At 53.0% G+C, this 10181-nt stretch overlaps 1 protein-coding gene across 1 annotated transcript; it reads left to right on the top strand.

Moving 5' to 3' along the window:
• Positions 1–6619: 6619 nt before the first annotated feature.
• Dusp2 (dual specificity phosphatase 2) lies at positions 6620–8860 on the top strand. Its single transcript, XM_028756234.1, has 4 exons — positions 6620–7085; positions 7205–7326; positions 7683–7902; positions 8016–8860. Exons 1-4 carry the CDS (start codon positions 6686–6688, stop codon positions 8228–8230), a joined length of 957 nt encoding a protein of 318 aa, XP_028612067.1. The 5' UTR covers positions 6620–6685; the 3' UTR covers positions 8231–8860.
• The last annotated feature ends 1321 nt before the right edge of the window (positions 8861–10181 follow it).

Below are 10181 nucleotides of genomic sequence, written 5' to 3'. Positions count from 1 at the left end.
TGCTTGTCATAGCTTCTGCCACTCTGACACGACATATTTACAGTCTGGTCTCTGGTTCCCATGGAAGGTCACCACAGAAAGGACAGAAGCCCTGCCTATCTCATTCAAGGTCACATCCCTAGCACCCAGAGCAAAGCCTAGCACCCTGTAGATACACCTGGGGAGCCATGAGTACTGGGCTGTGAGGAGGTCTGAGGCAAGTCTCCAAAGTGGAAGTGGCTGAGCTTGCCCTTGAACCTAGGACGTTCTGCTCTTCCTGGAAATGATGTTAGGCACTCTCTGATATGCTCAGAGTGTTTGCTTTCTGGAACCATTACCTGCTCTGAGGACCTAAGGACACTTCTTTCCTGGAGCCTGGTAAATGGTGGGAAGCCAGTAGAGATGCCCTGATCCCCAAACCAGAACTGGACACTGCTTTTTTGGTGGGGAGCACAATAGACTTTTGACAGGGAGCAGAGGCCTGTGCAATTGTAAATATCTGCAGCCCCCAGATACTTACAATTAGCTGAAAAACAGCACTCCTGATCCTGAGACAGCCAGTGTCTCCAAGATGGGAAGAGCAGGGGCCAGGACTTACAAAGAAGAGGTGCTGTGGGCAGAGCAGGGTGTGTGGTGGGATCTAGGGCTTGGCAATGGTCTAGGGACCCTGGGAGCATGACAGGAAGGACACAACACTGAAGTTCCAAGTATGGCTGTCAGCTGACTTCAAGGGCCTGGGCAAATTACACAGTTTCTCAGCACCTTGGGTCCCCTATGCATATTTGGTGTAGCATTTTTTCTGGCCTGTAGGGATTTTAGGGGTTGAATATGATCACTTTTAGAAAGGTCTCAGAACAGGGCAGGGCCTGTGACATGTGTAAGTCTCATTAAGGGCATGTGGGTGGTATGTGTCCAGGGATGGGGTGAATGCAGGACAAAGGCAGGTCCTTGCAGACTCTGTCTAGAGGCAGGAAAGTCTAATAGTTAAAACCCAGGCTCCACTCAGTATTCTCATAGGCTGGGTGGCTGTCCTGAAACACCATGACCAAAAGCAAGTTGGAGATAAAGGGTTAACTTTGCTTAGGCTTCCACATCTCTGGTCCATCATTAAAGGAAGTCGGGGCAGGAACTCAAGCGGGGCAGGAACCTGGAGGCAGGAGCTGATGCTAGGCCCTGGAGGGGTACTGCTTACTGGCTTGTTCCCTATGGCTTGCTGTCTGCTTTTTTTGTAGAACTCAGGACCACCAGCTGATGGGTGTCCCCACCTACAATGGGCTGGGCCCTCCCCCATTAATCACCAATTAGGAGAATGCTCTACATACAGGCTTGTCTAAAGCCTAACATTCTGGAGGCTTTAATGTTTTCTTAATTGAGGATCCCTCCGCTCAGATATGAAGTTAACAAAAAAGCAGCCAGCACAGTGATCTTTGTACCTCCACTGGCATGGTTTTCTTTTTTTTTTCTTTTCTTTTCTTTTTTTTTTTTTTTGGTTTTTCAAGACAGGGCTTCTCTGTGTAGCCCTGGCTGTCCTGGAACTCACTCTGTAGACCAGGCTGGCCTCGAACTCAGAAATCTGCCTGCCTCTGCCTCCCAAGTGCTGGGATTAAAGGCGTGCACCACCAATGCCCGGCTTGGCGTGGTTTTCAACATTGGTTTTAGTTCATTTGTGCTACTATAACCGAATGACTGAGGCTGCACAATTACTAAAAAACCAGACAGAACCAGAAGGCTTTAAAAAGTCCAAGGGCTGGCATCAGTGGAGGGCCATCTCACTCTGGTGGGGACTCATTTCCACAATACAGGCACCAACCCACTCAACTCTCTTGGCATAGTCACCTCTCACTAGGCCCTTCTTCTAAATAAGTGGTTCTCAACCTTCTTAATGCTGTGACCACGTTGTGGTAACCCCCTACCATAAAATTATTTTCACTGCTAACTTATAACTGTAATTTTTCTACTGCTATGAATTGTAATGTAATTATATGTGTTTTCTGAGGGTCTTAAGCAACTCCCTGTAAAAGGGTCATTTGACCCTGGAGGGGTCATGACTTACAAATGGAGAACTAGTCTTCTAAACACTCCTGCATGGAGCACTGTAAGTAGCCAAGGCATACTTTTGTGTAAATGCATTGAAGCCATTGCAGTTTCTCTGTCTCTCAGAGACAGAGATAAGTAGGATATGATGAAGCTTACACATAGCTCCTATAAAGGCTCCTAACAACTGCTGGTTATTGCTTTATCAAGGACCCAGAAAGGTTAACGCATTTGCCTAAAGTCCACACTAACTGAGTAGCCTGTGTTTCAGCCAAGGCCATGTGACTCTAGAGCCCTTGTGGCTGACTGGAGCCATCTTACATCTGCCTCTGTTACCTCTGCTGCCGCTGCCACCAGTCTGGCTGTCTTCTGGGGGACCTATGGGAAGTCCAGCCTGGTCTCTGATCCTGTAAGTCTCTAAATCCTCAGGACCTAGCTATCCCTTTGTCTCCCACCACAGTGTACCTTGCTCTGGTCATAACAGAGACCCAGGAGTCCTCTTGTTACCCTGGAACCCAGTTTGGTCATGTTTCTGAGAACAAACTGCTTGTGAAGCTGTCCCATTGGCGGCAGCTTTTCCTCCATAGCCTGCTCTTCACTCCTTCTCTATGTCTAAGCCACAGATGCCTCTGGCTACAAACATGGGAATGGGGTTAGTTAACCGGCGGGGGAGGGGGGGCATCCAGGCTTGAGAGCCCAATATATGCTGGGGATGATGGGTGTACTGGAGGGGGTGTCTCATTCAGCCACGTCCAGACACAAAGGCAGGGGCATAGGCAAAATCCAGTCCTTGCATGGATACGTGTGGGCCTAGGTTTAGCCTCTGCCCTGACCATGGGGGTGCTCACCATTGTCCACTGTGACTCCTCCTTCCCCTGTGACTCATGCTCTTGTCTTTATGGGAGACCATAGCCACGGGGAGAGCCAGATTCCCAGAACCACACAGCGCACAAAGCTGGAAGGGTCTGTGACTGCGCCCTCCAGGGCAAGGTGTTCCCATTCTGGCGTCTCCTACCTGCATCATCACTTACAAAGTGTTTGGGAACTGTCTGTGTCTTACCTAATAGCTTTCCTAAGTTGACTTGATTTTCTTTTACAACCCTAGCATTTATTTTAAAAGGAAAAAGATAACCATTACTCTAATGGATAACTAGTGTCACCGGCCACGAATACAACATAGTCATGAAAGCAAGTATTTCTGGGATGATGAGGTCAGCTCCTGGAAGGCGTCACTAGGGGTTTACTGCTAGATCCCCACCCCCAAAGCAGGCCTGGCACTCAAGCTCTCAGGACTGAGTCAGTGAACGAATGCAGGGGTGAGGGACCAGAGCACTGGTAAAGAGGAGGAAGAGTGGAGGTCACAGGGGCCCCAAAGCCAGCCAGCCACAAGTGGACAGAGTCGGATCATTGAAAGGGATTTGAAAAACATAGAACTTCCTGTGTGCTTTGGAGTTCTTCAGTGCCCTATTCAGATTCTGACTCTGCATATCAGAGGACTGCATGGGTACAAGAGGGACCCAGAGCTCAGATGGCAGGCCCCTCTCGCCCACATTCAGCATGAGGGCTGGTCCAGGAGAGTCTCCTTGGTAGAGCTGCCTACGTCCCTCTGCCCCTATAAACTAATCTGACAGACATCTAGGACATGCCAGTTCTGCCTACCACATGTCTGTCTACTTCTGACCAGCATGATCTTTGGGTCTTCCTGAGTCACCTTCCCCAGCAGGAGACTGAATGGGCCATGTGACCTTCTGGCAGGGCTGTGATGGCAGCTGAGCTCAGGGCCTGGAGTTCAGGTCTTTGCCTGACAGGAGCCTATGGGGGTGGCTGCAGCATAGCATCTGGGTGGGAGGCCTGGCACCGGAAAGCTGACGTCACTCCTGACTCACTCCCTCTTCAGGCAGGGCTGGGGGTGGCCTGTCACTCATCATCGTGGTCACTCTCACCTTTATAACTACCCTGTCTCCAGCCTCTCTGCCCAGTCACGCACATCTCCTTTCCACCCTGCACCATCTGCTTGTGGCTGGGCTTGGACTGCAGAGGAAGGGAAAGAGCATCAGGGTAGAGCCCGGAGCATCTGATTGTGGAAGGGAAACCCATGCTTGCAAGCAAGCTGGGTGGACAAACCGGAATCCAAAGGCAGAAGGCCAGTGACGTCTAAGCAGCCATCCAAATGAATGGTTTCAGAAAAGAACAACACAGAGAATCATCACTTCTTCCAAACGAGTCCCACACGGTTTTAATTGAAGAAAGAAAAATAAATAAAACCTGAGCCCCAAACTCACTTGTTAGGTCTGTTCTGTAACAGCCAGGCCATGAACAACCTTAAACAGAAACCAACTGTGTAGTCACTTACTGTGTCTAGCGATGAAGCACTGGCGGCCAAGCCTGGCTGGGGCCCCATCTCATGCTATGCCCAACAGATGTCCAGAGTCCTGCCTCCTCTTGGCAGGCTCCCAGCAAATGGCTCTGGAGAAACAGGGTCCTGAGGAGGTAGCAAGGGGTAGCAGACACCCTACAGATGACTCATTGGTGGCGGTATCTGGGGATCTTTAGTCAGAACAAGAGCTGGGGAGGGATGTGGGCTCTTCTACCCCAGCCTTGGACTTTCATCAGGTATTGAAGGTGGGGGTTTCCCCCTCGATTTGGGACTCCAGCAGAAGATGAAGGCAAGCTGCTCTTTTATGGTTAAGTTTGGCCTCGTTGAGTTCATCTGTGTTTGTCAGAGCTGAAAAGGGTACCATGCCAAGTACAGTGGCTTTGGGATGTATGTGTGGCAGATCCACACTGGCTTATATGCAAGGACTGAGGCACCCAACAAACTTTGAGCAACACACTCTCACCCTGCAAGGAAGCCCAGCAGCTCAGTCCAGCACTGGAGTCGGGGCTGGAGTTTCCCTCAAAGCTAAGCTGATTTCATTCCTGCTGTAGGGACCTCAGCTAGCAGGGCCTCCCCTCTTCTCCACAGCTGGAAGGCTGTGGCTCCAAGCATGGCAGGTGACTCTGTTCAGCAAGACTAGACTTGATGGTCCCCCTTCATGCTCTGTAATTTGTCCCTGGAATCAGTCATTAAGTCATCTGTGAGGCTGATGCTAAGGATAAGAGCCCCTATCAGCTTCAGGAATCTATGGCCCAGACTCCCTGGCTGGGCTGACAGTTCTGCTGTATCAGCCTCCAGACCGGCTTGGTGGGAAGGGACCCAGGCTGTGGTACAGCCTTATAGCCCTGGGACCAACTTGCATGGTGGTGCCACTGAAACACAGGTTCATGATTCCTGGTCCAGGAGTCCTTGTAGCTCCCCCTTGCATTCTGTATCCCCACCAAGAGCCAAGTTCCCCAAACAAAGAGGAAAAGCATACTATTCTCCTCCAGCACCTACATACCTACCATATCTTATGCTGGGGGTCCACAAAGGTTCTAGCCATAAGCCTTCAAGTCAGTGGGAAACATAGGATTTTCAGGGAAGCTGGAAGGGTCTTACTAAAGGCAGAGGACTGGCTTAGGGGAACAAAGATTTGGGAGGCTGGGTTCTGAACACTGTCCCCACCCACTTTGCCTGTTTTAGATGGAGTTTTCAGCCACCTACCAACTTTCTTGCCCCCTCCAACTCAGGAGTGTCCCTGGAGCCCACGTGCAGCTGGGCCTCACCACATCCGGGAGGAGGGGCCAGGCACCTGAGTGGGGGAGGGCAGAATGGCTGTGAGATACCCAGGTTTTCATCCTTATGGCTTGGTGTGGGATCAGAGCCTGTCCCAGAAGGGTTTGCAGCTCTTAAGGGGTCAGAAGGGGACAGGTTCTGTGAGTAGTTCTTCCCCTGAAATTCCCGCCAGGCCTGGCTAGGCCCTGGGAGAGCCCAGCATCGTCAGTAGAGTTCCTCTTTAGCTGAGGCCTGTGACATGGGAAGTACTTCTTTTTAGGCTCTTGGGGGTTTCCCTGGGCCCCTGGGGAAATAAACTGTCCCAGTCATAAGTGGAAACTCGTCACAGGCCCCTGCTCCCCTTCCCCACTAAAGCCCCCCAGACCCAGCGTTTTAGTTTTACAGGACTACTACAGCTGGGACTGGGCCTGACAAGAGGAGAAGGGGACAGACATTTTCTAAAGTTCTCTAAAATGAGACAACTGGTGTCTTTCCTAATAGTGTATCATCATTGGTAGTGACAGGTCATTTGTCCATTTTTGCTATCAAAATTCCTAGAAGGAAAACCCTGGGAGAAAATGGGAAAAGTGAAGAAGCCTAAGACCCGCGTAATTTGAAGGCTCCATGCAGCTGAGAAGCGGAGTTCCCAAGCACTTAGCGGCCTGGAGCCCGGCAAAGAGTGGGGAGCACTGGAGCGTATACACTGGGGAGACGTGGGTGGGGCCTCTAGACTCCAGGCCCACACTTGTCACGGTCTGGTTCCCAGTTTCTTCCCCCGCGTGTCCCTCCTCCTGATGCCCCACCCCATCCCACCCCCGTCCGCTCCGGGACCCCCGGGGGCGGTCTAGCCAGAGCCCCACGTGAAGCCGCGGGGGCGGGCACCGGCGCCTTCCTGCCTTACCCTTGTATGGTGACCGGAGGGACCAGCCCTCGAGTACTTAAGCCTGGGCGCGACGAAGAGCGCCCAGAGTCGTCAGCAACCACCACACAGACGCCGCGCCGCCGGAGCCGAGGGAGAGGACCGCGGGAAGCTTTGCGATGCCGATCGCCACGGGGCTGGAGGCGGCGTGCGAGCTAGAGTGCGCGGCGCTGGGCGCGCTGCTGCGGGAGCCGCGGGAAGCCGAGCGCACGCTGCTGCTCGACTGCCGCCCGTTCCTGGCCTTCTGCCGGAGCCACGTGCGCGCCGCGCGACCCGTGCCCTGGAACGCGCTGCTGCGGCGCCGTGCGCGCGGCACCCCCGCCGCCGCCCTCGCCTGTCTGCTGCCCGACCGCGCGCTCCGGGCGCGCCTGGGTCGCGGGGAGTTGGCCCGCGCCGTGGTGCTGGACGAAAGCAGCGCATCTGTAGCCGAGCTCCCGCCCGACGGCCCCGCTCACCTGCTGCTAGCCGCACTACAGCACGAGATGCGCGCCGCACCCACGGCCGTGTGCTTCTTGCGAGGTGAGTCCGCGCCCTGTGCCCTGTGCCCTGTGCCCTGTGCCCTGTGCCCTGTGCCCTGCGCCCCGCGCCCAACCTCTTGGCTAATCATACCGTGTCTCTCTTGCTTTTCCTCCCCGCAGGCGGTTTCGAAAGCTTCCAGGCAAACTGTCCGGATCTGTGCTTTGAAGCCCCTGCCCAAGCTCTGTCTCCTGCTGGGGCCGAAAAAAACAGCTCTGACCCGAGGGTTCCCATCTATGACCAGGTGAGTTGATATTCGAATTCTTTGTCTTCCTATCTAGCCTCATTGTGCATTCAAGAAGGATGCCTCTGGAGAGAGCCAGTGGGGAAAGCCAGGGGTGTGTTCAAGTACACATTCCCCTGTGTGGAGAGTGTATATGTGACCTGCAAATGGTGTGAACCTGTATATCCTCACACAGACTTTAAGGCATATGTGACACACGGTGTTTGAACATATATGTCCCCTTGTGGCCTCAAGACTTCAAGTTCTGTCCTGGGTCAGAAGGACTGGCCTAGAGCGCCCCTTGTTTCTAGCCATCCCAGGATGTCTCGCTCAAGACCTCCAGGCCAAGTCTCACCACAGTCCCCTTTCTCCTACAGGGTGGTCCTGTGGAAATCTTGCCCTACCTGTACTTGGGCAGCTGCAACCACTCCTCAGATCTTCAGGGGCTGCAGGCCTGCGGTATCACAGCTGTTCTCAATGTCTCTGCCAGCTGCCCCAACCACTTTGAGGGTCTTTTCAGTTACAAGAGCATTCCAGTAGAAGATAACCAGATGGTGGAGATCAGTGCCTGGTTCCAGGAGGCTATCGGCTTCATTGGTAAGGGAGCCTCAGCCCGGGGGTCTGTGGGAACTGTAGGGGAGAAGATACGGGGCACCTGATTCCTCTGCCCACCTTCTTGTCTGACTCCCTGCTCCCCATTTCCTTTTCAGACTCAGTGAAGAATAGTGGGGGCCGGGTGCTGGTGCACTGCCAAGCGGGCATCTCTCGATCAGCCACTATCTGCCTGGCATACCTGATTCAGAGCCACCGGGTACGGCTGGACGAGGCCTTTGACTTTGTTAAGCAACGTCGTGGAGTAATCTCCCCCAACTTTAGTTTCATGGGGCAGCTGCTGCAGCTTGAGACCCAGGTGCTGTGTCACTGAGGCAAGGCCCAGCCTGGCCCCACCTCACAGCTCTGGCTTTCACTGACTCCCCGGAAAAGCTGCTGTGGATGGCAGGGCTCCTCTCTGGCTCAGCTCCTCCCTCTTCACCCTGTTGTCAAACTGGGGTGCTAGAAAATCCAGGATGACTATTCTGATATGGTGCTCTTCTGAGGGGGCTTAAAGGCTGGCCCTTATTTGCTCTCCCTCCTTCAACTTAGCAGAAATTAATTGGACTCTAAACCCATGTTTTGCCGTCCCACTATATTAAAGCTTTTGGTAACCCAAAAGCTCAGAAAACAAGCTGTGACAAGCAGAAACCATGTCTAGGGGTGTTCAGCCCTTGACCCAAAGCTTAAGCCTTGTGCTCCCAGGGGAGCCAGGAAGTGAAGTGTGTGTCATATTACCGACATCTTACTTTTGTGTGTGAGTGTGTGGGCATCTTGCTGTAATTGGTGCTGAAAAGTTATTTGTGTTCAACTGACATTTAACACTCCCTCCCTGACTTCCTCCCAGCCCTGTGGGCCAGGGAGGGGGCGTTGGAAACAGCACTTTATATTTATATAGAACATTGAGGTTGTGTTAATAAAACCAGTGTTTTGTTTAAAAAAAAAAAAAAGGAGCAACACCACATCGTCTGGTCTCAAGTCCATGTCTGTGATGGCTGAATGACTGAGTGGTCTCCCCTGCCCTGGCCTGGGGTCTTTCCCACACAGGTTCTAGCTTGTGGTTGAACTGGGAGGTTCAGAAGACGCAGGTCTCAATCTCAGCAGCTCCGTGCTTCCCTGAGCAGAGCCCCCTTCCCTGGGAATCACATTTACCCAGTGTGTGGTGAGCAGCTGTGTGTTGGCTGAGGGCATTCAGATCGGAGGGCACTGGCTCCCTGGGGCTGAATGAAGGGTGCATAACTAGCCCCTGGCACCCATTCTCTCTGCTCTGGGGTAAGGCACTCAAGAGTTAGGGTTGTTCTGAGCCTTCCTCAGGAACTGTATCCTTTTTTTTTTAAGATTATTTTTAGGACTCTCACATCGGGCACCCTGATTGTACTCGCCTACCAGTTTCCCCAGTCTGTTCTCCTCCCCCAGGACGTTCCATTCCACCCCCCACCCCCCTAGGAAAAAGCAAGTCCATTTTGTCCACTGGAGCATGGTTGAATTCTTAGTGACCCAAGGGGAGGATGAGTCTTAGTCTGCATCCACACAGACGCCATTGACAGAGGAAGAAACAGTGAGGGGCAGGGCCAGCTCTCCCACACCCACATCCACAGACATTAACATGGTTTCAGGCAGCCTGCTTCCATAGTAACCACAGACATCAAGTGGGCTGGCCATATCAGGGCCACTAACCTACTCATGGCTCACAGCAGCTGCACAGTCTGTGGGCAGATGCTACAACATGGCCTCAGGTGGCTACAGATGCTCACATCAGGATGCTTCCCACCTCACACCTCATCCCCTCACAGGCAGCAAAGCCCAAGGACATCAACAAGTCATCAGTCAGAGGCACGGATTTGTGTTGACAGTGATCTCAGGCTTCATCCATCCTGGCGCAGCAGCATGGACTATGGCTTCCTGTGGGTCCTTTAAGGAGGCCTAATCCAGAAAAACCTTTCTTCATCCAGGGCTTCTGTAGTTGCCCAGAGCCAGCAGGATTTCAAGGCCAGGCAGAAGGTTTGGGAGTCTGCACCTGCATAAGCTCCAGGCTGCCATTCTGCTGACCTTCCTGGGCAATGACAGCATGTCCCCCAGCCCTCTCTCTCTCACCCGTCACTGCCATCACATCTCCAGTTTTGCCTCACTCCATAGCACACACACCACTCAGTTTTTCTACCCCCCCTTACTTTCTGTCACATATGTATTTATTGGAGTGGTGCCCACCTGCACCAGGCCGCGGGGCGGGCAACCCTACTAATTTCTATTGGAACTACCTGTGAACTTGATGTTCCGCTCAGGGT

This window comes from Grammomys surdaster, unplaced genomic scaffold (genome assembly GCF_004785775.1).
Source record: "Grammomys surdaster isolate TR1022 unplaced genomic scaffold, NIH_TR_1.0 129, whole genome shotgun sequence".
Lineage (NCBI taxonomy): Eukaryota > Metazoa > Chordata > Mammalia > Rodentia > Muridae > Grammomys > Grammomys surdaster.
Note: the sequence above shows the minus strand (reverse complement) of the source record. Positions and strands in the feature narration are given on the sequence as shown.